The sequence below is a fragment of the Melampsora larici-populina genome (genome assembly GCF_000204055.1).
Source record: "Melampsora larici-populina 98AG31 unplaced genomic scaffold MELLAscaffold_11, whole genome shotgun sequence".
NCBI classification, from domain to species: domain Eukaryota; kingdom Fungi; phylum Basidiomycota; class Pucciniomycetes; order Pucciniales; family Melampsoraceae; genus Melampsora; species Melampsora laricis-populina.
Window position 1 is genome coordinate 659,252 of NW_006768775.1, and position 27,918 is coordinate 687,169.

Below are 27,918 nucleotides of genomic sequence, written 5' to 3' on the forward strand. Positions count from 1 at the left end.
AAATAATCCACCTGAGTCATCCAGTTATTTTTCACTTGATACACATTCTTGATTGATTGGGGGTTAATTTTTAATTATATTATTTCTTTCTTCATAACACCATTGAGTTTGGTTTCATATTTATTTTTGATCTCAAGGCTGTTTTGTGGTTAAAAGAAACTTTGTTACACCTTCTCTATTTCTCTCAGATCATTGTGCAAATGTAGTCAAGCAGGTAGCTTTCCATAGCATTGACCAAACTTGAAAAGTGTGGGGGGGCACAACCAATATGTTACCACTGAATAACAGCCAATCATGCAAGCAAAGATTCACAGTTATACTCCAGGAGAAACATTTCTATGTTTTATCAACATATAACCTATTGAAAACTTCCAAGGGCTGAACTAATCATAACACTAAAGGCTCAACCGTGTTTCTCGGCAAAACTGGATTAAACCCTTAAGCCCTGCATTTTTTTGGCCAAAACTACCTAACCTTAGGTCCCCGTGCAACAACAACTCCAGATCAAGATGATTGCAGAAAGCTGCCACAATCCTCAACCACCCTCGAGTCTACCCCTTGATCACCATCTTGACTCCTGCCCATCATTTCGCATCTTGGAATCATCATGAATCATCATCATCATACAGTCATTCTCGCCTGATCAAATCTGTTTCTCCATTGCCAAACGAAACAAAACTCATCTAGATGAATATCTACCTGATCCAATCCTTTCTAGACCTCTAGGACTTTGGAGGTTATGTAATCCACCTTCCCAACCCTCGATCCCAACTCTTGACCTCCAAGATTTCTCAAGCCCCAATTAAACCTGAATCAGATCAAATCAATCCAAATGAAGCTCTCTTAACTGATACAGAAAACTATTCAGTCATTGAACCACAAAAAGATGATGGTATTTGGTTATACATCACGTCTGATGAATCTTAAGCTAATCAGGGAGTTTCAGATGCACAAACCACGGTTTCAGTAATCGGTGGCAAGCCTTGGTTAGATCAAATGGATTGAATGAATTATATCAACAAACTGATCCTAAATATCAAGAATGTCCAATCACCACTCTTCAATCTCCAGTAACCGATGCTTTGGCTCAGAAGGCTTCCAGTAGTAACGGTGTTGGTTTCATCTCTTGATTGAAAAGAGTTACTGGATCAGTTGGTACTAATGATCAAACCAAGTTTTCAAACCAGGTATTGTTTGAGGTTTGGTAGGACTCAGTGTTATAAGTAATACGCGCTGTAAGTCTTGATACTTTGTTCTTCCCTACCTTCCTATTGCATTTACTCATCTATTTGCTTATGGTTTTATGAACTTTAGCACCCGATTCATCTATTGTATTTAGAGAATAATTATATGATCGCAGTCATGCATTAATAAAGAAAGCACAATAAACAAACCATGAAAACAATCAGGGATCATGTTTGAAAAGCATGACAAGTGCAATCAAAAACACAATATATCACAACAAAGAAAGTTTGATTGCACACACTTTAAGCAATGCATCAAAAAAAACTTCATTGTGTGCTACACACGAGGTGAGAGAAGCACAGATGTGCACTAAGAAAGGAAGCATATGTGATTGCATTCTTCACCTAAAATATAAAAAGCACAAAAGCACAATGACCAATTATTAAATTCAAAAAGCATGAAAAGTGCTGTGATGCAAAAGGACCGGGAGGCTGGAGCACAAGAAGATTGAGCGGTCCTTCATGCGAGTCGATTCGACGTATTTATATTTTAGATTCAGATCGATTGTTGGAAGGTTTGATTCATTGTTTTAGGTTATGGTCAACAAGATTCACAAGAACTCATAACGTTTGTGTTAGATACTTTACATGAAGATCTTAATAGAGTTCTTAAGATAGATGAGATATCTGGTTTTAGCAATGGTCACAGTCATTTACAATTGATTAAATTGGCTGCAATTTGGAAGGAATGATAGTATGATCGTAGATGTCTTTCAAGGACAGTACAAAAGTACCTTAGTATGTCCTGATCGTGATAAAGACCCTCCATGTCTTCTTCTTTCCCATTTCTTTTTGATTCTGATCAATCATTGCTTTTTGTCTGTTTCTCTAGGTCGCCATCAAGTTGAATAAGATCAAGTATCTGACTCTACAACTTCCTCTTAACAAGAAATAGAAAGGAACAGCCTTCTTCATCCCTCTCGACCATACAAAACCTTGTCTCTAGGTTATGTATGAGCTAACAAAGAATTCTACTATCCGACAAGTCATGCAACACATTGGAAAGAAAATTTTGAAAACCTTTCAATCACTTTTGACTGTATTGATTGTGGGTTTCCGTCCTTTGGCTCAATCCAATCATATACATGTTTTGATTGATAGGATCTGAAGAGCATATCCGGATCATCTTCAATTTTGTTACAATCTTTCACAGTGACTGATTCATCCACTGTACTGTTCAAATCACAGGCCTTTCCAACACTGTACCAGAGGTGGTTATTTGGTACCCTTATCGGCAAGTGACCCCAATTCATAGAAATTGTATCACACCATTTTTAATGAAGCCGGTTGCCGAGTCGCCACTTAGTACCTCTCTGCCCTTGATGGACAACTTACATGTCATCAGACATCCATTTTGGACCAATTTTGGATCAAAGATCCATTTATAGATTGATTTACCTGATTGAATTGGATTTTTGGGAAGAGCTTTTCTAGAATCAACTCATCCATCCCCATGTACCACATGACAAGCACAAATAGCTTAGAAGCTTTATCATTAGACTATGTAGATAGTCATCACCAGCTCGATTTCGATTCTAGACCTTATTTGCAAATAATCATACATATCATCCGCCGAGTTGAATATGAGCAACATAGAACAACATGCGTGAAGTGCTCAAACTCTTGAACCATACGAATTTTGATCAAATCTCTCTTTGTTATGCAGAGCTCAGTCTCAAAGTTTACTAAGGATCTTGGGTACGGGTTTTTTCAAAGCTCTCTGCATTTTTATTTTATACAACTTTGTTTACTAAACTCAACAAATCATTTTAGATGAATTGCGCCAAACATCAAGGTCATGCATAAGTGAATTTGAAACAAATCTTCACATTCAAACCTACATGCTTTAATCTCATTTCCTTGCCTTTTGCTATATTGGAACCAGTAATCTGCTACAAATCAATCAAACTGCCCCTTTTGCAACCTTTCAAATCAAAGCAAACCATGCCTCAATCAAAACAAAGTTGGGTTGCTTTTACTCAGAAGAATCAATATCTATTCATTGTAAATCACAGCGGCTTCTAAACTCAAACAACATCTGTCTGTGTCATTGCTGAGACTTTACCAACATCACTTGAACTGTCTTCAACAATCAATCTTCTACCAAGATGTAAATCTAAAATCATTTCAGTGATATAACATCAGTGAAGGCTCGATAAAAGAATACAACTGTACTTGGACAAGACCATATGAGAAGAAAATCATCAATTGCGCTTGGAATTTATTATTGCATTATTCAGGATCAATGAAAATGGGATTGAATACATAATCCATCAATTCATCAAATCACAATAAAATGAACCTAACCTACACTTGGTTGAGACTTATCTAATTTGCTATAATAGTGATTTTTCTCATCTTTGTCATGTCAGTCATTGCTTCAATCTTTCTTGAAAATGGTGGACTTGATTTTCAAAAAGGCTATTTCTGATGTTATCATGTTCTAAAAATCTTGGGCACTGTCATCAAACAATTGAATGATGGAGTAAGAATAATAACTGCTCAATTTCATCTAGCTAATCTGAAAATACAGTCAATCTCACAAATCTCAACAATAATTCCAAGCAAAAGTTGAATTCTGCGGGCAAACCCTGGTGAAACTTTCTGAAAATGAGTGTAAATGAAGTTAAACCTGCAATTGATTTAAAAATTTCAAAATTTTAAATTAGAATTAAGCACTTATCAAGAACAAGGCTTGAATTGGTTATTAAATATGGAAACTTGTTTTGAACAAACGAATTCTATACATCCACTTTGGAATCAGTTTAGTGATCTTCTTTGTAACTTTTTTCTACTGTGTTGAGTTTTTTCCTTTCTAAAGATATATTTTTCCAAAGGAAGAATGTATCACTGAATCTTATGAACCACTTGAACCATTTTGTAAGCTTGATCTTTTCTTTTTGTTCTTTGTGATGATATTGGATACTAATCTTAAGTTGACCTGATTTATTTATTTATTTCTTTAGAAAACAGTTTATAATCCATATACAGAATGTTTCACCCTACAATTTCCACATGGCGCATGTAAATCTGGAGGAGGAATTTTGGGGGATGAGATAAGTTTTTTTACAACCTGACATATATGTTTGGTTGACTGATTTAATCCACATGGCTTTTGGTCTAGATGGGATTAGGAAGAACAATCCAAATGGTGTCATTGATTTGTGCAGCTAGACCTGTCAACTGTGAGAAGTCCTGCAGAGCAGAACCGCCGTCGTATTGACAGGTATCCATAACAAATTCCTTACTACATATATTATATATAAATAAAATACATAAGAAGAATATATATTTGAATTTAACTCTACACCTCTCTCACTTGAGTATCAAGCGTGTAAAAACAATGAATTTACATTGTGATCAATTAAGAACAAGATTGTAGAAATTAACTGAAAACATAGTTACCATCTCATCCCAACTAGCCAAGAAAGGATGAGGAATAAGAAACCCTGAAATAGGCCAGATGAATTGAAGCAACAAACAACTAGCCCTTATCAAAACACTTAAAATTCAAGAAACTCAATTTTATTACTTCCTTTTTTGCATTGTAGTTAAATGACATTGAATCATTTCCAATGAAGCACATACCATTAATGATTGAAATGCAAGAACTACTCAAGTGTGCTGTGAATTAAAGTTGCTAGATGTTGGTGGCTGACAGGTACACTAATTGTGAATCAACTGGATGACTTGGCTTCTCTGTTAAATTTTGTTAAATTATGTTTTAGTCTCCTACCTAGATAGAAAGATATTTCATTTCTGAATTGCATGTTTGGGAAGGATCATTTAGTTGGATCCTTGGGGTGATTTTTTTCCAATTGTTTGTGGTGATACCCTTTAGTAAAGGTGACCAAAAGGTATATCAGCCTTATTTGTCTTTGTGTCTTCACAGCAGTGTGTTAAACTTGTGAGTAAACATTAGCTGAAACCCTCCATGATGTTTGTTTCATGACAATTGGCGGTAGAAGTAGTCCAAGTGATAATGAAGAGTACAGTACCAAGCAGAGAAAAATCAATGAAAGACAAAGAAAGTGAATTGAAGATTGGAGGTTTACCACCCAAATCAATTAGGATCAAATCATTAAAGATGAATGAAAAATAATATAATCAGGAATGCAGAAAGCTAAGATATTGTAAGGGTTACATAGAGACGGAAGTACAGAAGTCATGGGAGTAGACAGGTACACAGGATAGTAGTCATCACTTCGCCCTAGCTCCAGAAGATCTCTTCTTCACCGAATACTCTTTGGACGGAGCTAGGTGAGCGTTACCATATTTCACTACCTTTCATCCTTGTCTTTTCATTATCATTGGTGCTAGAACTGTTGTCTGATTGTCTTGACCGAATACCCTTCGGACGGAGCTAGATTTGTGTCTTTTAAGGAATACATAGCTGGGTTTTAGATTACGTCGTCGAGTCAAAGACTCCTGATCCACCTTTAGTGAAGACTTCCGTCGAGGAGTCTTACACTTTTTTAATCTATCACCTCTTGTCTGTCAACCTAGAAGATTGAATTACCACCGAAACCTTTTTTTTCTTGCACCAAAACCTTATCTTGAAAATCCTTGACACCAGACACCCGTGCGATACTTGATGGGATTCAATCTACCATTGAACTTCATCAGTGACCCAGAATCCTTCTTACGTCGCCAGAGACAAGAAAAGACATCTGTTGAAAGCCCATCGCCGCCAGCTCCGCCACGATATAACTATAAGCCCGAAGCCACCGTTGACACGCCCGAGAGCAACTATACGCTGCAAGCAAGCTCAACCTTGACACAATTTGCCACTTCGACACCTGCTGACCTACTTGATCCAGACGAACCGACTATCACCAAGGATACAAAAATCATTCGACAATTCTTTAACTCAAAACTCGCCCAGGACACACCACACCCTCCAGGTAGTTTCGTTTTTACCCCGACAGAAGGTTCGTCAAAAGACAAAGGGAAACGCATGGAGTCCCGCGACCAGGAAGACAAAGACGCGACGATTGCGAGGTTGGAGGCAGAAGTAGCAGCCTTGAAGACGGACAGAGATCGTATCAGAGCTCTGGAAGCCTCAATGTCTCAATTTCTTTTGTCACAACAATCCGCGAACACCTCGGCTCCGGCAGCAATGGGATCCGAAGGCACGGCACGAGTGGATAACAACTTCAGTCAGTATTGATCACCCGGTACTCCAACTCCACCTGGTCCTCGGAACATGTCAGGCAATCTAGCGGCCATCCCAGAAAATTCTACGTTACCAGCCCCCCTGGAATCCATACCCCGGCCCACTCAACTCATCCGGCAGACTCAGCGACATCAGCAAACCTGTTCGAACCCAGCCCCGGCTGGCGAGAACGCGAACCGACAACAAGTCCAGGCACGACAGGTCGAGTCTCTTTCGCGCAAGCAATACAACCAGCTCTGCAACTGGGAAGGCAAAGTCTCTTTGACCAAACCGAGACAACAGCTATCGAAAAACCCGTACGAGCATGCGACATTAAACTGTCAGAAGCGCCGAAATTAACCGGACCTGTTGAAGACCCTTCCGCGCTGTTCAACTGGCGTCGTTTAGTCGAGCAATTCTTTCGACTCAAGCGACTCGATGATATCCAGGAACGACTGATCATCCTGGGATCCATCGTAGTTGAACCAAGGGCAGGGAATTGGCTTCGTCGATCAGAAGACGCATTAGTTGGTTTATCATGGAGCGAAGTCATGCATGCCATGGCGACAGCTACGTTACCAACAGGCTGGTTGGAATACTCGGAAAAGGCAATACGTCAATTGAAAATGAGAGGCAATGAGGACTTCAAGACGTACGCCAATCGGGCAAGAGACCTTTACACGCTAATCGAAGTGGAGAGCTCAATCGAATTGAAGAACTTAGCAGAATATGTTGTTTGGGGCGCTCCAGAAGTGTTTCAACGCTGGGTAACGGATAGACGTCTACTCAAAGTATCCCCGTTCAAATGGCTAGAATTTGTTGCGACCGGCTCAGACATTTGGTTATTATTACAGTCAAGTAACATGATCACTAAATCCACGGCACAAGTTAATCAACCTACGTACCAAGCACCAGCCGGCCGAACTAACTACCAGAGGAATAACGGGAATACCAACGACCGTCAAACCCCAGAAGAGCGTGCGGATTACGCCTGGCATTTTCACCAATACCTCCGACACCGTGGGATCTGCTCAGCCTGTAGAACTGAATGTGGCAATCCAAATTGCAAAGGGCCGATCAAGGGGGGCTATATAGCCTTACCACCCCTGAGCGTTTTTGACCCAGGACCTAGGCCGCGTGGCCGCTCGAACCCACCGGCAAACACCGTCACCAGACCTAATCCTACGGCTGGAGCTCCCACGCAACGACCGGCAGGAAGACCAACCGCGCCAGTCCCGGTCAGAGCCATCAGTCAAGAAGTTTCCTTTAGTCAAGCACCAGACTTATTTGCCAACGAGTTAGAACGTTACGAAGAGGCGGATCGCATCTTGGTGGCGCATTTGAAGGAAGAAGAGGAGGCAGGGTGCGTTGACAACAAGAAAAAAACTAAGTCAATCATCCTGGAGCTAGTCATTAACGGTTGTCCTCTGCGCGCTTTAATTGATTCAGCAGCGGAAACCAACCTCATGTCGGAACCAACAGCCAAGAAGGCGAAAATCCCGCTTAGACCTCTCGTATCACCAATTGAGGTGAGTTTGGCAATCTCGACTGCCTCCGCCCCGCACGTAATCAAGGATTTCTGCTTTGCTAATGTTAGCTCAGTAGATCCGAAATTGCGTTTTGGATCCACCTTCTTCAAGATCGCACCATTGGGGACAAACTATGATGTCATCTTGGGTACACCCTTCCTGGAAAAGTTTCATTTGGATGTCTCACTTAGAAATCGCACTGTCACGCATGTACCTACTAAGACCATCCTTATTGAGAAAGTTCTGCAAGATGAAATCACAGAATCAATGAAGAAATCTATGGTATCATGTGTAATCCAAAACCTTGAAAGGATGCAGGCCAACCGTGATTTGACAGCGAGGGAGGAGCGCGTTTTGAATGAGTTTTCGGGGTTGTTTCCAGAAGAATTGCCTGCTGTCGTTGATGATGAGCAAGACGATTTCATACCGCCTGAAGGGCAAAACACCGCATCAAAAGTCAGACATCGGATTGTATTGACGGACCCCAATGTTGTCATTAATGAAAAGCAATACAATTACCCGCAGAAGTACCTGCCTGCGTGGGGAAAACTTATTGACCAGCATCTGAAAGCAGGACGCATTAGGAAATCGACAAGCCAATATGCCTCTCCCTCGATGATCATCCCCAAGAAAGATCCAAACGCGCTACCACGATGGGTATGCGACTATCGGACACTCAATAAGTACACTGTCAAAGACAGAAGCCCATTGCCAAATGTAGACGAGGCAGTCCGACTCGTCAGCACAGGAAGTGTGTTCTCAATAATCGACCAAATTAATTCATTCTTTCAAACACGAATGAGGGAGGAAGACATTCCACTCACAGCCGTAAAGACACCATTTGGTCTGTTTGAATGGACGGTTATGGCGATGGGACTAACTAATGGACCGGCTACTCATCAAAGCAGAGTTGAGGAAGCATTAGGTGACATCATAGGTACTTACTGCGTTGTATACATTGATGATGTGGTTGTTTTTTCAAAATCGGTAGAAGAGCACGAACTTCACGTCAGAGAAGTCTTGAAGCGGCTGAAGGCAGCAAACCTGTACTGTTCTCCATCAAAAAGTAAACTTTTTCGTACATCAATAAATTTCTTAGGACACGAAATCAGCGCAGATGGAGTGTGCCCAGACAATGCCAAAGTTGAAAAGATTTCAAAATGGAAGACACCGGGATCTCAAAAACAACTACTGAAATTTCTAGGCACCGTGCAGTTCCTCAAGAAATTCATCGACGGATTAGCACATTATGTAGGAACATTGTCTCCACTGACAAGCAGCAAGAGAAAGAATGAGCCGTTCTCCTGGGGCAAGAAGGAAGATGAAGCTTTTGAGAATATCAAGAAAATTATCACGACACTGCCAGTATTACGACAAGTTGACTACGACTCGGGCGAACCAATTTGGCTGTTCACAGATGCAAGTGGCCACGGACTCGGCGCTGCATTATTCCAAGGTGAAAGATGGGATCGGTCTTCACCTATAGCGTACGAGAGCCGCACAATGACACCGGCAGAACGAAACTACCCAGTTCACGAGCAAGAATTATTGGCGGTAATCAACGCCTTGCAAAAATGGAAACTCCTCCTCCTAGGTCTGAAGGTTGACGTGATGTCCAATCATCATTCTTTGACACATCTTTTAACTCAGAGAAACATGAGCCGACGTCAAGCCCGTTGGTTGGAGACACTATCGCAATTCGACTTGAAATTCAACTACATCAAGGGCGAAGAGAACACTGTAGCAGACGCTCTTTCAAGACGAGAAGAAGTCGCAACATGCCAGGTGTCAGCCGAGTTTGACAAAGAAACCATCCAACTAATTCGGAACGGATACTCTAGTGACCCATTTTGCATGAAGGTTCAAAAAACACTGCCTCTGCGAGAAGGAACAGAGTGGAAGAGCGGTCTAATCTACGTCGACGGTCGACTGTTGATTCCAGAGACGGGCAACCTACGTCAACGATTGATGCAGCAAGCACATGCAGCATTAGGCCACCTGGGCACCTTGAAGACACTGACCCAACTGCGAGAACAGTTCTTTTGGCCAGAAATGTCGACACACGTCAAATCCTTTGTCAGTTCTTGCGACAGCTGTCAAAAACTGAAAGCAAGGACAACATTGACGTCGGGAAGGCTTCAAGCTACAGAGGTCCCACGACAACCAATGGAAGACATAGCACTTGACTTTATCGGACCATTTCCGAAAGTGCGTGGATATGACATGATCCTCTCTTGTACGTGTCGACTGACCGGATTCACCAGGGCAATACCAACGTGCCAAACCGACTCGGCAGAGAGAACGGCTCAGCGTCTGTTCGGTGCCTGGCTAGCAATTTTCGGCGCACCTAAAACCATGATCGGTGACCGTGACAAAGCATGGACGTCAAAATTCTGGCAGGAGTTGAACTTATTACTACACGTGAATGTCAATCTAACGACCTCTTACCATCCCCAAGCAGACGGCAGAAGCGAGAAGTCGAACAAAACAATTGTTCAAGTCTTGCGCCAACTGGTAGATAATTGACACGGCCGATGGCTAGAAGCACTACCAGCGGTGGAGTACGCACTCAACAGCGCTCTCAACGTCGCAACCGGGGTCTCACCGTTCGAATTCGTCTACGGCAGAAAACCGCGACTCTTCCCCGTTGCAGGCCGTCTAGACGAGGTGGGAGGTAATGTGGCCAAGTGGATCGCACACCGACAAGCAGCCTGGGCACAGTACCGCGACAAGCTGTGGACAAGCCGTATAAACCAAGCAGTCCACTACAACAGCCGTCGACGTCAAGGCGACACCCTCTCAAACGGTGACTGGGTACTGATCGACAGCAAAGACAGGCAGCAGATTGTTGGAGGCACAGGCAGACCGACATCAAAATTGAGACCTCGATACGATGGGCCATACAAAATCATCGAGTCACTTAATGGAGGACGCAACTTCAGACTAAGATTGAATGAAGAAGACAAGTCACACAATGTGTTCCATCTATCGAAACTCAAGAAATATCGTTGGAGGGAGGAAGAGCAAGGCTCAGAGGGCCAAAAGTAAGTCCTCCCACTTAGTATGCACCGCCAAGGCGTCTACAAAAAAAAAATTTGTCAAACAATACCTCGGCCACACATGTGAGCATCATCGTTTCGGCCTGGTTCTGCATTACAGTTGCCAAAAACGACAGACGAAGAATACAAGATCAAAGGACGAACAAGGCTCAGCAACACACCTAGGCTAAATAATGATTATTACGATTTCACGCAAGATTCAAGACGTCAAGGCATACTCAATTCACCTCAAGATTTATGACATCAAAAATATCATCAACTCAATTCTATCTCAAACTTTACACTGTTTCTTTTCTTTTTTTTTCTTCTCTTTTCAATCAAGTTCAATTTTTTTTTACCTTATGATTTCATTAGTTTAATTTTTTTCGAATTTTTTAACTTTTATTCTTCTTTCAGATGGGACGAGTTATGTCAGTTTAAGGGCGCGTTATGCCATTTTTTTTCTCTTTCTTTTTGATATCTTTCAAAATTTTCTTTTGCGGTATCCAGGCGTAGGGATTTTTTTTAGAAGGGGAGGGATGTAAGGGTTACATAGAGACGGAAGTACAGAAGTCATGGGAGTAGACAGGTACACAGGATAGTAGTCATCACTTCGCCCTAGCTCCAGAAGATCTCTTCTTCACCGAATACTCTTCGGACGGAGCTAGGTGAGCATTACCATATTTCACTACCTTTCATCCTTGTCTTTTCATTATCATTGGTGCTAGAACTGTTGTCTGATTGTCTTGACCGAATACTCTTCGGACGGAGCTAGATTTGTGTCTTTTAAGGAATACATAGCTGGGTTTTAGATTACGTTGTCGAGTCAAAGACTCCTGATCCACCTTTAGTGAAGACTTCCGTCGAGGAGTCTTACAGATATCTGGCATCGTAGACAAGGGGAGACACCCAATTTTGAACAAAAACCACTGTCACTTCTGAAAGTGTACTATCCATCAAGGGATTGAATTGACATATTGATCCATCTAAAAACCTTCTAGATTGTATCTTCACTGATTGCTATTTTTTTACTGTGTTTTTTTGGAAACTTCAAAGAGTTAGTGAATGAACTGATCACAGTGGTTATTGGACAGGTACATTCCATACCTTTTACAATCTTCAGAGAATTCTATTGTGGTGCAATCACAATGCCACAATCAAAAATATACTCAAGCCACAAGGATAACAAGAAATCATTGTGATCTTTAGCTAAGCTGAACCATATTAACCCCGATCTGGATTGCTTCTTCTGAAAGGTCAACAAGTGCATTCAACTTTGATGATCATGTGCTCATTCCATATCTCAAAAATTTCTTATTCTCAAAGTACATGAAATCAGCAACATCCCTTCAAATTAAAAGCCATCATTGCTCAAATTGAACAATTTCCATACCATTTAAAACAATTGATATTCCCAGTAAGCTCATAACATAGAATGGCGGCGCCCGCCGCCCAATTGGCTAGTCTGAGTAAGAAGTCAGATCAAATGAATATTGATTGTAAATTTGAGGTGTTGTTCCTGTGGGGATTAACTTTTCATTTGAGCTGTACATCAAATCACATCTACTCCTGCAACAAAATATTCCAAAGTAAGGCTTTTTGTGCATTACAATCAAACTCCGAGTCTGATGGTGTAGTGCAGTACAAGTACATTTTGTATTTTTGATAAATGCACTGCCCCTCAACTGTTCTGTCTTGTTATGTAGTCACACGTAAAGGCTCAGTTAGTTCCTACTATCAGCTTTTGTTATGGATAATGACACATCAGATTATGCAAGGCCTTCTTCCTCTGTTCAAATCAATAAACTCCATACAAATGCACTTTGATCAATCCAATTGCAACCACAGATCAACAGATGTCACTCCACAATGTTTCAATCTCATACAAGTTGTTGCAATTACACATATACCATGGTAGCATGAGTTCTGGATACATAATCTTCACAACTTGTCATGGCACAAATTGGAAGTATGCAGAGCTGGTGGGACTATGCACTCTTCTCAGGTTGATATGTCTTTTTACACATGAATTTTCACATGCAAAGCTCTTGTTATGTGGTTGTTGAATTGTATGGGTGTGTACCCCATCTGACAAACAGCGATTTACATCTGTTTGCCACAGAACTTGATGGATTGGTTTAGAGATGAGCTGGGTATTGATTTCCATATTGATTGTTGGTACTTAGACAATCTAAGGCTTGTGAGTATAGTCATGAGGTGAACACAACACTTTTTTTGTGCCTTCGGACGCGCCCCACGCGGCCTTTCTCTTGGACTTGGGGGTGAACGCGCCCCACATACTCCAGAGTATAAAAAATGACCTTTGACCCATACCACAGCAATAAATTGACCGAAAGACTAACATTCAGGCACTGAAGGGCTGGATTAAAACCCTTAATCACTGGGTTAAAAGCATTTAAACAAATATTCACTATAACTGAATGTGAAACAGTGTTTGGTTGGTCAATGTTCCACCAAACTCATAATGTCTACAATAACACAGATTGTAACTCTTGTGAAACTTTGCAATTCCAAGCTGAAATTGATGTTGATGAACAAATATTAGTTGCAAAGATGTTTGTAAATGCAAATCTTGTACAATTGTTTGTTTTATATCAACCGGATGTGATTTTATTTTTTTTCTTTGCGCCTGTTGCACCTTCTCGTGCGCCCAGGCAAATAGCGGGTGCACCCGACCCCCCTTGGGCACGACTGGGTGTCTCTTTTTTGAAATATTGTGCCCACCACATGAGAGTATAGTCAACTTATTTTTGGAATTTTGTTTGATATGACTATCTGATGTTTTTAACTTGGCTCTCTTATGCAGAAATGGTGTCTTGGGTCTTGTGAACACTTGCTACAACCAGATTTATGTGTGACAATGTGGCAATTGTCCTGTTCCTTGATGAGTATTACTTTGGGTCATGGATTGTGTTGACTATCTGAGATACTCTATCTTCGGCTTACAGAACATCTGAAGCCTTTCCAGTATAGTCTTGAATTCTGTGACATTTTCTTATGTGTGCAAATGGGATGTACTTTCTGTACTTTTAATTGAGCCGTTTCCTCCATTTCTTCACCAAGGACAATGAGATTAAAGTGGATGCTGTGGTAAATTTAATCCTCACAAATAAGTACATTTTTATTCAAACTGCCCATAGTGACTTGCATCTTTGAATGATGAAGTGAGGCAAGTGTTATGGATAAACTTTCTGTGTAACAAATAGGTCAATCAATGACCACATTCATTACTGCATTTGAAGAATCAAAATTTCAAGTGTGGCTCAACATATCAAAGTAATGATGTATGGACAAGGGTTTGACAAGCCTTGTGAACTGAGATGTATAATTACAAGATCAAAACACCAAACACATCAACCTTGAACATGAAGGAGGTGTTTCTACTGATAATGTCTCAAAAGAATGAGGTTCACGCCTCAAGCGTGACCCATTTTTGCATGGTACCTCAGTCTTTTTCATAGGTAATTCTGTTCAGATTGCTCAAATACTTTTGTGCTGAGGTGATTCTGTCTCTCTGTCCTCTCAAGGCATTTGGTTGTATGGCCAATAGTTGGTATATATGGGATTTTTTTCACCTCCGACTTTGTGAGACACATTGTGATGACTTTGGGCCATACATGAAATGGCGGCGCCCGCCGCTAAGTTGCTAGTTTCTTATGAAGTGCACAAGCATTATAAATGTACCGCACTAGAGGGTTGGCACCGTTAGCTACCTGAATAAGGGAACAAATTTGGCGGGGTCAACAACCTGCTGAAGTTAGTAGGGCTACCTTATTGTCATCATCTGGTGCAATTTGCCAATATTGGCTTTTGTCATAGGGATGCTCAAACGGAGAGTGATTGTGGACATTTTTGAGTGGGTTCTTGATCCCGTCAGATGTGATCACCCATCGTCCCTTGGTTGAGTGGAAATTCAAAGATACCTCAAACGTACATCCAGTCTTCCTAGATGAACTCGACCAAACCTTGTCCTTCTTGTTGTCCTTTTCCTTGGAGTCAACGGTTTCCTTGCTTGGATCATTAGTTTTGACTTTGATGTGGCTGGCTGCCTTTGTTTGGATGTTCCCAATTTTTTTGTTGGTCTGGTGGCTTTTGATCAATAACACATAACCTTGATGCCTTGCCACAGCATTCATGTACATGACACCGGCTTCCTTCTCAATGAACTGTTTGCCTATCTTAGGTAATAGCATTGTACGCACTTGTTCTGCCCCTCAAGTTGAATGAAAAGAGCAGGATTGGTGTTAGCATTATGGATAACAAGTTGTCTAAGGTAGATCGCTTCAAGATGAGATGATTCATACCAATAGGTGGCCAATCATCGTCTTGCTTGTCCTAAAAAACATCAAGATAAAAACTGGTCTCATTCTCAACTTGAATGGGCTCTGTGGGAGCTACAGGAAGGTAAGTAAAACAAAAGGAACTTGAACTCAAGAGTTATTTTGAGACATACCTGTTTGGTGGTTGGCTTCTAAGGGGTTAGGAAGTGAAGGTTGAATTGTTGGGGATCCTGAAGGATGTGGAGGAGGTTGGTGGTACAGGGGATTGGGAATAAACGGTGGTTGTGCCATCTGCTCAGTTGAAATGCTAGGTATGAAGCCATTCCTGGCACCAGATGGGTTTGAAAATAAGAAAGGATTGGGGTATCCAAGCCCAGGTAACCAAAAGTTAGAGAGGGGATGAATGAAAGGCTGTGTCAAAGGCTGCATTGGTTGTGTTGTGCTAGCTTGGCTTGAGCTGATTGAGTTCAAAGACTTTGAAGATCCAGACGCATTGTTCCAAGTCCACTTTGACATAAAGAATAGTGATAACACCAAATGGTGAATGTTGGTATGATGGAAATTGAAAGAAAAAGAAGTGAACATGTGGGATTGCTGTGATAGACGGTCAGAGTAGAGTAATAGAGTGATATCAGTGGAAGGAAGACTGAGTTTTTTTTCAACAAGAAGAAAGAAAGGAGACTTGCCATCATGAGGCAGTTCATTTTGTCTTGATTTGCCTTGAACAGTGGTTGGTTGCCCTGCATACAGGTTAGAGGCTTGCTTGCTTGTTTTGTGGTGGTTAGTCCCATTGGCTGGTGTTTAGTTTGGTGGATGGATTTCCAAATTTGGACAAGTGGCTATGTTCACAATGGTGATGCTCCCCCCCGGTCAAGATGATATATTGCAATGAATAGCCCGGTATTGCTCGGTTTTGTGATTGGGGGCTACCTCTCCCCCCTAAAATTTCCCAGTGTACTGCCCCCGGGGCCATTGTTAGCCTGGAGTTTATGGTACTCTGCGGGTATCCACGGGTATTACCCCAAAAAAAGGGGGGTATTTTTGTTCCCGGTGGGAAATAGTGGTTTCCTTCTTCAAAGCTAAAATGGATAGATGTTAGTAGGATCTCAAATACTCATTGACTTGGTTAATATAAATTTTATGAGAAGATACTCCTGATGGATTGACAAGCTGACTTTTTTTTACTTTTTCATGTCTTTTGTGAGAAGTTGGTCTTCATAATGGTACAGTGATTCAATTTTATAGTGGCAAATAACCTTCAAATCTCATTCTGTGTGAAAAAAGATCAAAATTTTACACTCTGGCATCACTCCCACACCTTACTCACCCGTAAAACAAGACAAAAAACTGGGAAAATTCTCAAAAGTTTTGGACCCAAAATGTCAGCCCTGAGTACTAAACCAGAGTACCAATGGGCGACGTATTATAATAAAAACCTGAAAATCATAGCAATCACAACTCAAGGCTCAGCTTCAAGAGTCAAGTTACATATGATTGAGCATATGTAACATGTGCAGAACTTACATCAAAGGGTGTGAATGTTCATAACTTTGATGTAAACCAAAATATATTTCACAGCCTTAACACATATGTAACACGTGAAATATAGTTATAACCCAATAGTAACTGTCTTACTGTAATGAACCTAACCATAGAACCACAATTTGTGCGCACTTGTAGTCCAAAGATTTCCAAGGTTCAGACTATATAAACCCTGAAAATCCAGCCAAATTGAGAGGAATAACATTATCACATTATTATTCCACAACTACACAACTTTGCTTTTATTCATCTTCCTAGAACCTTTAAGCTTTGCTTATCAATTACCAAACTTTGAAGGCCTGATTCTACAAACCTTGAAACTCAAAACTTGTGTCTTGTTGCTTATTCTGTGTGCTCATTCAACTTTGTTTCTGATTAGACTCCATAATCAGTAGTTCTTGTGATATCCATTTGGTGGAATCAACACCGCAACCGCTACGCTCCGCGCAGGTTTTCAACCTATTTTGGGAGCGGGGCGCAGTTCTGCGCTCAATCTCACTACGCACAACATCGCTCTTTTTTATTTTTTTTCTTACTTCGGTGTGCATAGTGCAACACCAGTGTGCGGCGCACAACGCTATATTGTGGCGCTCATCACTACAAAAGACCTGAAAAGTCTAAAAAAAAACATAAAAAAGCGACTCAAGCCCCGGCTCTGAGCGGAGTAATATGCTCCGCTCAGGACTTTCCTATCCTCGGAGCGCGGTGCGCAGCCTGCGCTCTCGGTAGCGGATGTTTGAGCGGATGCCAAAACCGCTCCGCTTGCGCTCATTTGAGCGGAGCAGTTGCGCTATTGGTGGAATTACTTGTAAGGAATTAGTCCTTGGGTACTGCTTATATCAGATTTGGGATTCATCTGATATAAGAAACTCTAAATCTACAGGGAAATCTCTATTAGTCAGAGTGTAAAGTTCCCGGTGTTGAAATAGAATTTAACACCACCTTCTTTGACCTTTCTTTCAGTAAGAAGAGGATCAAATCAGGATTGAGAACTGCGTGTCAGTTGCTCTTATTTTTAATTATTGTAAAGACAATAATTAACCCAAAATCCCTGGGCTAAAGCCTTTGTTTAAAGGTCAACTAACAGGATTCTTTACTTGTTTATTCCAAGTAAAGCTCTTACGCCTAAATCTCTACCCATTCATACTCGTAGATATTGATCTACATGACTTTGGTAGAAGTTACCACACCTTCTACAACCTTTTTATTGATTCTACTAGCCTGACAGACGCTAGTAGGCTCACACAAAACTCCATGTGGGCAGGCTTGGAACATGGACTTGGGTTGACCCACCGTATTTACTACATACACGAATTACCCATAAACCCCTTGGTTCCCAACTTCACATTTTCCTAATTACTTAACAACCTCTATCCTTCCTTATCAACCATCAAGATTAAAATTGTTGCTGACCAATATAATTCTTTTCTTTCATATTCTGACCTTACTAAGTCCTTAAACCTAAAATGTATACCCTGAAAACCTTTTCCAAGCCTATTTACCGTTTTATTTAGTTTCTTTTTGAAATCCATTTCTGAATATTTTATACTGATTTTGATAAGTTTGTTGAAATTAATAGATGATGTAAAATGTAATGCATAAGCCCTTTAAGCGCTTCTTTTGATGAATTTGATACCATTAGACATTTTTATAGCACTCCTCTTTAATAATACACTGGTAAACTAATATTTTTCAATTTTTAATTGATCCTATAAATTGCTCACCACAGCAGCTGGCTTGCTTCCCCCTTTGCCCATAAACCCAATTCCGCCATTCCCTCCCCATTTCAACCCAATCAATTCAATCTACATCAACCATCATCAATATCTCTTGACAACACCCTTGGTCCAATTGGCTGTCTCACTCTGTAATCACCCCATATCCACCAGTGTCCCTCAACCCCAAATTCTTCTGATTTTATTCTCCCAAAACCAAATTTCCTCAACAACAAAGCAGGATCCCATCTTGTCTACCAATCTAGTCGTGCTTGATATCCGACTGGAATTATTTGACTCAAGAGTTGTATCATTCTTAGAGCTCTCCAGCCAAAAACAGTGGTCCGATTTAAGCCCCTCTTCCAGGGAGCGGCAAACACACAAGAGGGGCTTGGTTAAGCTTAGGGGTTACAGGTAAGTTGATGTATTTTAAATGATCTGGATTGTATTTGAGACCCGGCATTGAACACCCCATTTCCAATTTTTTGCCGTCACAGCAATGGTTGCACTGCAAATCATACTTCTTATCACATCAAGCCGGGGAAATCTAAAACATCAAAAGATGTAACATAATTTGAGCGGAGAACAAAAGTGTGGCGGGGTGGGTGAGGCGTTATGGGTATGTTGATGTATTTTGATCAAAAACTTTTATGATCTCAATCATGTTTGAGACCCGGAATTGAACTCTCCATTTTCATTTGTTTGACTGCACAGCAGTGGTTGCACCAGCAATCATACTTCTGATCATATATAGCCAAGGAAACCTCAAACATCAAAAGATGTAACATAATTTGAGCGGAGAACAAAAACTTGGCGGGGACGGGTGGGGTATTATGGGGAAGTTGATGTATTTTGATTGAAACCTGTTATAATCTCAATCATATTTGAAACCTGGCATTGAACTCTCCCTTTTCATTCACATATTTGACTTCACAGCAATGGTTGCACTGGCAATCATACTTCCTATCACATCAAGCCAAGGAAATCTAAAACATCAAACGATGTAACATAATTTGAGCGGAGAACAGAGAAACAAAAAACATGCCAGTCTACAATCAGCTTCTCCACAAGACAAGATTGAAACACATTTGTATTTTCAAAGCCAGCATGATATGTACACATCATTGAAGGTGATTCAAGGTAACATAGCATTATGTTCCACAACATGATGAGCAAGAAGAGCCGGAAAGACAGCTATTCAGCAGGGCTTCCAAGAGTACAAGAAGACCCCTGATTCCTTGACAACTTACTCCAATCCAGTCATATCATTGATTGTTTGTCTACTGTGCACAATTGTCTTGGTATGTTTCCCTCCCGCAACTACATATAAACTATCTAGAGATTTTTTTTTTATATTGGGCTTAACATGGCCACTTTATTTACCCCTTTGTTTAACTTAGATACTATTGGTTTTCAACACATACCAACCCACACACATTTTTACAAATTACACTGATCTAGCTTCCGGGTGAGTCTTGAAATATTCCATCTGTAAACTTGATGGCCGATCTAGATAACTAAAGCTTGGCCAACAACTTAGATCCTTCATCATGAAACTCAGCAATGTTGCAGCCATGCTCTTGATGTCTATAACATTCAGTCAAGCCTTTGGCGCAATGATTCAGGGTCTCAAGAGTGAAAAGCAAATCATACCAGTTGAAGTTGATATAGCCGACCATGCCAACATTGCTGGAGTTGAGCCAGATCATGTATGTCGTTGTAAAGGTAATTTTTGCACGTGCGATTCACTTAGAAAACCCTGAGGCTCCAAATGAGCAAATGGTTTGCCCAGTTCCACATGCCTTTCACACCACACATATGGCAGATGACTTGGCAAGCAGACCCAATTTGGCAGCATTGATCAAACACTATCACTTTGGAATTGATCAAAATGTAGAGTTTTTGGTTCTTATTGTGTATTGCTTCATTTTTCCAGTAGTTCTGATCTGGATTGAATTGATTAAGAATCAGTCAAAATATTTTTGTTGTGTGGTCTCTGTTCATCTTAAGTGTACTGTTTCCTCTTTTCAATTCTTACTCTTGAATTGATCAGAGTTGTATATCTCATTGGCTAGAAAAGTTGTCACACTTGCCTGAAAATTTTGAAGCCAATTTCCCCACAGTCAAGGCCACAGCATTGGCTCCAGCTCCATCCACAACTTGCCTTTTTACTTGGTCCTGTTTTACAACCTTTGCATATACAAAATCATCATTGAGTACTTGAAAGATGAGGCTCAAGGCCTGTGGCAACATGTCAGCTGTTGTCAAGATGTCCGTGTCTTGCTTTTGTTAGGCTTGACACCGGATTTAAAGCATTGGGGTTGGTGGCATTGCAAGATGTTCAAAGGCTTTGTTGGATATGCTCTGCCATTTGTTGTTTACATTGATTTATTTTACATTTCTCAAACTTCAAAGTGCCTTTGGTCTTTACATATGATATTGAACATGTACACTAATTCTGGTTGTCTTCCCTGAGGCTGAAGTTGCAACTGTTGTCATTATGGGTTATATCATTGTACCATGTATCTTCTCAAGCGGCCACCCAAAAAGTATTGCCACTATACTATACTATACTATACTATACTATACTATACTATACTATACTATACTATACTATCCTATACTATACTATACTATACTATACTATACTATACTGCACTATACTATAATGCACTACACTATAATGCATCTGAGCTATACTTGGCATAGTATAGTTCTGACCTGAGTATAGTATAGTTGAAATATACTCAGTATAGATTAAATATACTGAAGTATAGTCAGATTTTTTTTTTGCAAACTGGTGTAGGCATCTTTCAGGATATTTGGTAAATCCAACTATACTGGTATAGTGGTCAGTATTCCATTCTTACTGGAATTGTTTATTGCACTTATGTCCTTACAATCCTTTACGGGATTGTCCATTTCACATAACCTTTACAGGTCTGTACATTATTTGTCTCCGGATGCCTACCACATTCTGAAACTACCTCCACCCTTTGTACTCACTTTAAGTTGCTGAGTACAATTGGTACGGGGGGGCGCCGCCGCTGGGCCTCTTGGTTTGTGTGGCTGAGAAAATCCTTCTTGCTTTGCAAACCTTGATGCCCTTGACTTTGCCGGTGTGGTAATCAATCTATGAGACCAATCAAAAAAACCAAAAAATCAAGAAAAATTGAATTTTGAATCACATCAATTATATAACATATATTTTATCTTTACATACTCAATTTATTTAGACAAACTTAATATGATAAGTATAAACTATTAACCAACAGATTACAAAAAGAAAGAAAGAAAAAAAAACATAAGAAAAACTCGAAAACAGAGGTATACAGGTTGGAAATGGTTTTTAGGGTATTAATGTTAGGTTTATGGGTTTAGTAGGGTCAAAATATGGAAGATGAGCACTATGTTAGTCAGTAACAACTTTAATCTTGGTGGTTGATAAGAGAAAATAGAAGTTATCAAGGAAATGGAAAAAAGTCGAAATTGGTTTACAAGGGTTTACAGGTAGTTTTACATATGTAACAGTGGTATTAGTAATGAATAAGGTTACCAAGAGTGTTTTAAAGGATTTTCACGGTTTGAAATTGCTGTGTAAAGTTACAGAAGGAAAGAAAAGCTTAGTAAAAGGTGTGTAAGTGAAGAAAATAGGTGAAAATAGTCAAAAATGAAGGTAGATGATTACATGTGTCAAATGACGTCAGAACATGATGAGTAATAGTTCATTTGACGCAGAATCATCCAATTCATAGTTTACAACCTTTAAATCTCAATACCTAGCGTATTGATCTTATTCCCAAGTTAGAAAGTTTGGCTTTTCTGACTTCATCTCAAGTTAGAGATGATGAGACATGGATTGTAAGGATGTGACAATGGCACGAGGAATGTCCCCCGGCCATGTCACAAGTTCTCTTAGAGATGTCCTGTAGGTTGGAAATGACGAGTGTGGTAAGACAGGCCGTTGCGCCCTGAATGATCTCATGAGCTTGAAGACTCACTCTCTTCCCTCTTTCCGCTCCAGAAAGTCTTCCCACTCTCTCGTCTTTCTCTCTTCTCCTCCCATCTCGTCTCCTCCGTCGAAATCCTACGATCATCCTGAAGATAACTTGTGGATCATCGATAATCCCTTTTTGAGCCCTCATGTCTTTCAGACCCCTCCCACCCTTCGGCTCTAAGGATCTCCGTCCCCCAATCTTCTGAGATCGTAGCATCTTCTCGTAGGTTTCCCTTACGGATGCCTAACGGGGATGCTTCAAACGCTAGGCGTTTTTTACACCCACAGCTGAGCAAGACTCACTCCTGTTCTTCAGGAGCAAGTCTTGCACCCAGCATCAATACCTAGCGTATTGATCTTATTCCCAAGTTAGAAAGTTTGGCTTTTCTGACTTCATCTCAAGTTAGAGATGATGAGACATGGATTAATCCATCATCTTGCATTAAAAGTCCTTCAAATAAAACTTCTCAATATAAACTGGATACCAATCTATTCTGGACTCCTTCTTTAACACGATTTACTAAGAGGTCCATCACAGCTATCACCAACGTAGAAAAAAAACACATATTAGATTTCTAATTTGATTCATCCATTAAAAAGACAGAAAAGCTCGAACCTTTTGATACTAAATCTTGAATTGTGTTTCTTACAATTCGAAAATAAGATGACATTAATGATCTAGTCAGGTTGATTTCTCTGTGCTCTCAATCAGGTAACAGTATCCTCTATTCTTCTTCAGTTGTCTAAACAAAAAATATTTTAATTCATCTGCTGGATAGGAATCCCAAATCTAGTAAAGTACCATAAGTACTCCCTCTAGCATATGTTTTTCAAGACTCTTCATATTGAATGCAGCATTAACAGCTTCGAATCCAGAATTTCTGAATCCACCAGATCTATGTTGATTCGAACCATTATCATGACCCATACCAGTAAGACTATGTCAATTCAATCAATGTGGTTGAGTTTGCTGTGATAACATTCCACCACCAATCCCATTGGTAGATCCACCAAAAAAGTAAATCAGGAATGACTCTTTAGCATTTCCATACTGTGGTGAGGATCCATCAGAATTTCGACCATCATGATGATGAGATTAAGAAGGATTAGAATTTAATGGATTCAACCAACTATCTGAAACGATCCTTGTACTATTTGGTCTTGTCTAATGAGATCGTCAAATTGTCAATGAGTTATTGAGCGGCACTGATGAGGGACGCGTCAAAGGAGTGTTATGCAGTTGAACTTGTTGATGATGAGCTTGAGCATTACTATTCTCAGAAACACGGTCATCATCTTCAATCACACTTGAAGAACCCTTGCCGTCTCCATCAGAATCAGACTGTGAAAAGAACCCCGAAGAGATATCAAACCAAGGAAAGGTGAGACAAAAGGGGTTGAAAAAGCGAACTGAGAAAGAGACCCCAGCTACAATTGAAGCCGATGGTAGCAACAGACAACGTAGGGGAACCATTTCCCACCCTTCTGCGATCCATAACTCCGTTGGTAATTGCGTGGGTAGCATGCTGCATGATGCCGTTGATTTGATGCCTTTTCGCTGGAAAGGACAAATAGCTGACATGATGGTTTTGGTTTCAACAATCGGTTCTTTTCAGGAGACCGTGTCGGACAGCATGTACTTTGATCGGAGCCTGTGATTTCAGTAGCAATCAGGAAAGTGGAGGAAAGCGGAAGAGTGCTTTTTACTACGATGGCGAGATCGATCTCAAGAATACAATCAGTGTCAGCAACTGTTGCATTCCAAATGTCCTGGGGAAAATATGAAAGTTTCATCACAAAAATTATGAGAGAACAATTCAATATCGCTTTGAGCAAGGAGAAACGTTTTAAAAACTTCGTAGATAAGAGGCTTTTCATCACGTGGCGATGGAATGATCAATAGGATAGATCCGAGGTATAAGTGCTTTTACATGCACAGCAAAAACGATGTGTTGGGGAGGCGAACAAACGGGAGCTTTTTGGAAAAGTAAGTAGTTGCTAGATAACAGGAGTGAAAAGAGGGCTATGGCATCATTTGAAGGTTTCATTACGATAAAGCATGAGAGAACAATAAGATGGCATTTCGCGCGAAGAAAAGCTTTTGGTACACTTCATGCATGAGATGCTTTTTGTCATCGCGTGGCGGTGGAGCAAAATGATAGAGGCAAAAGATCAGTGCTTTTGGGAAAAGTAAAAAGGATGTATCAGCAAAGATGAAAAGTCACAGGGAGGGCATTTGGAATCGGGTGCAGCAGGCATAAGGCATAGAAAAGAATATAAATAGAGAGCGTTGTTGGATTTTATGATCAGCATCATTCAATGCTACTCACGGCTATTCACGTATGTAGGCCTCAAGTGAGAAGCGGAGAGATCCCGGTGTTTCACCAACTCAATTACTGAATTGCTGCCAAATTGGCGTAGGATTCAGTGGTTTTGGGGGGTGAATCCGGATTTAAGAATATTAATTATTGGGGATGTTAATTACTTTGATTATTATGTAGTCCTATTTTTAAAGCTATCCTTTCTGTGCAGGAAACTGGACATATGAATGTGGTGTGTGGCAAAATTACATACACTGTTATGGTTTGTCAGGGTGGCTACTACTTAGAGAGTCAAGTAGTCTAGTGATTACTTGATTCACAGTCCTGACAAGGGATTCCGCTGGTTACACGGGATATCCACTGTTGTATCTCATCCTGAAGTAAGGATAATGATAACAATTAATGTGGGTAAGACCACAAGCTCCTCACAATGTTTCAAAGAAACATGATTCTGAGGCCCACTGTAAGTTAACAGATGTAAGGTGGTCAAACTTTGGGCCTGGTATATAATCTCGGAGATACACAATCTAGAGTAGCCTGCGTCCGAAGACTAACAGGGATCTTGCCAACTTTGTGTTGCAAGAACTGGGTAGTGACCAAGGAGATCTACGTGGCTTTTAGGTACATAAAAATGTTCTGGATTTGAATCTATAACATTTCATATTCAAAGCTATTAGGCAGAAAGAATGAATACAATGGGACTATATTAGCCGGAAAGTAGACAGATGCATTGGGACTAATAAGATACTAGGAGTAGAGAAAAGTACAGATTATAGTTCAAGATACTAGGAAGGACAAGTCAACAATTCTTTGACTTTAAGCAACAGGTGAAATGGCACTGAGATTTATATACAAGCATAATGATCTTAGCTGGAATTCCAAACAGAGGTAGGTCTGAAATATTTGGTTAAAGTATGGGAAGGTGAGTCCCTCCATCCCTTGGAGAGACTCTCCTATATTTATGTTCTTTTTGCTCTGATTTAAGGGAGACATCAGAGATACTTTTCCTTGGCGTATTCTTCTGTACGTGAGTTTCAATTGAGACGTCTTCTCTTTTCGTGCAAATTAATTTCAATTTAGTTCTCAAGACTGGTCTCACTAGTCTTTTGAATGTCAATAGAAGATTCTAATCAATTTGTTCTCCAGGATGATTAATTTGTTTTAATTGACTTCTTATCAATTGTATAAGTTCAGAAGTAACTTGGTTCATTTTGATCACCTCATCTCTATGGTGCTAAGGTGAGTAGTATTAACTAGCCTAATACTTCTGGTATGCAACACGTCCTCATTCAGAAGAGCTTGTTGGAATCATTTGGTTATAGCAACCATCTGAATCTCTTCTTTACAAAAGTAGTTATTATCTTTTATGTTTAAAAAGTCTTTGAGATGACCGCTGAGCTTGGACTATACTATTTAATATGTCTTCATATGAGACCGGTATAAGTGATGGAATGTTTTATTTCAAAGCTATCCCATATTACAAATGCAAGTGTAGTACTTAAGGCTCTTTGGTCAGTACAAAGAGCTTGAGTGCTGACAAAAATAGATAGACTTTAGTAAGATCTCAAATACTCATTGCCTTGGTTAATATCATTTTTATAAGAAGGTACTCATGATGGATTGACAAGCTGACTTTTTTTCTTTTTCCATGTCTTTTATGAGAAGGTGGTCTTCATAATAGTACAGTGATTCAATTTTATGGTGGAAAATAACCTTCAAATCTCATTCTTGTGTGAAAAAAGATCAAAATTTTAAACTTTGGCACCACTCTCAAACCTGCCTCACCCGTAAAAAAAGACAAAAAACAAAATCTCAAAAATTTTGGACCCACAACTCCATGTGGGCGGGCTTGGAACATGGACTTGGGTTTACCCACTGTATGTACCACTGCCAGCATTAAGTACATTAGTGGCTCTCAAACCTGCCCCGGTTTTCAAAAAACCCAGTTGACCCAGTTGTTTTTTGGCAGTAACTTTGTGTATCAAGTTGACATTTGTCGACAGCTCCCAGCCAAAAATTCAACTGGGGCAACCGGGTTTTTTGTAACTGGGTCAGGTTTGAGAGCCACTATTCCTTGGTGGGAATATGACCTAAGCTGGGAACATGATTGAGAGTATATTGGGTCATCAAATCATCTTGCACTGCACATCTGAGCCATAAAGCTTATGCTACATATGTGCAAAAATCTGAGTAAGACCTGAGCTATCAGCTACATACAGGTTTGCTCAGTTATCTGCTCATTTAGACATGCAAATCACATGTAATACCTTCTGTGACTTTGTTCAGATTGAGACATGCATTTCAAAGGATTGACTACATATATCACAATGGCGACTTGGGAAGTATTCATGGAGCTGTGTAACAGTAGCAGAAGTGGAATCTGGTCCCTAGGACCCATATTCCCACCAAGGAACGTACTTAATGCTGGCAGTGTACCATATATGCAAATTACCCATAAAACCCTTGTTTACCAACTTCAAATTTTCCTAATCCCTTAACAACCTCTATCCTTCCTTATCAACCATCAATATCAACATTGTTGCTGACCAATATAATGCTTTTCTTTCATATTTTAACCTTACTAAGTCCTTAAACCTAACACTACACAAAATGTAATCTTTACCTGGCGGTAAAGAAAACTACTGACATAGAAAAGTACTGAGGCAACAGGAAGAGAGCTAAAAATCTGAAAAAATATGCACCTTGTTCCTAGATGTTGGAGCGTCATGATGAGTATTTTTTTGTATTTTACACACGGACATTGGTTAATGTACTAACAATAAAGGCTGAGAATCATCAAAAACCCACCTGTAACAATACCTGAAATTTGGCCCTTGATTTTGAAGACAGGATTTTGAAATCTTCAAACATCAATAACTTTTGCAGTTCTGAATCAAAACACTCGATTTGAAGTGCATTAAAAAGGTGAGCCTTTCCTCTACATTTTTCATTCAGACATCACATCTGTAGCTGGTCTCAAAAAGATCCTACAGAGATATTCATGCAGAACTGTTTGAACATATGTAGAGTGTTTAATTGACTAGATAGCACCTTACTAACATTATGAAGTGTGAAG

At 40.1% G+C, this 27,918-nt stretch overlaps 2 protein-coding genes across 2 annotated transcripts; one reads left to right on the plus strand and one right to left on the minus strand.

Moving 5' to 3' along the window:
• Positions 1 to 20,074: 20,074 nt before the first annotated feature.
• On the plus strand, positions 20,075 to 20,287 carry MELLADRAFT_124514 (uncharacterized protein; the record flags this gene model as incomplete). The annotated part of the gene is made up of 1 exon (XM_007407993.1): positions 20,075 to 20,287. The coding sequence occupies one exon, from the start codon at positions 20,075 to 20,077 to the stop codon at positions 20,285 to 20,287; it is 213 nt and encodes a 70-aa protein (XP_007408055.1).
• A 3,024-nt stretch (positions 20,288 to 23,311) lies between these two features.
• MELLADRAFT_104869 (uncharacterized protein) lies at positions 23,312 to 24,103 on the minus strand (the record flags this gene model as incomplete). Its single annotated transcript, XM_007408194.1, has 4 exons — positions 23,312 to 23,459; positions 23,649 to 23,686; positions 23,768 to 23,863; positions 23,933 to 24,103. 4 exons carry the CDS (start codon positions 24,101 to 24,103, stop codon positions 23,312 to 23,314), a joined length of 453 nt encoding a protein of 150 aa, XP_007408256.1.
• Positions 24,104 to 27,918: the final 3,815 nt, after the last annotated feature.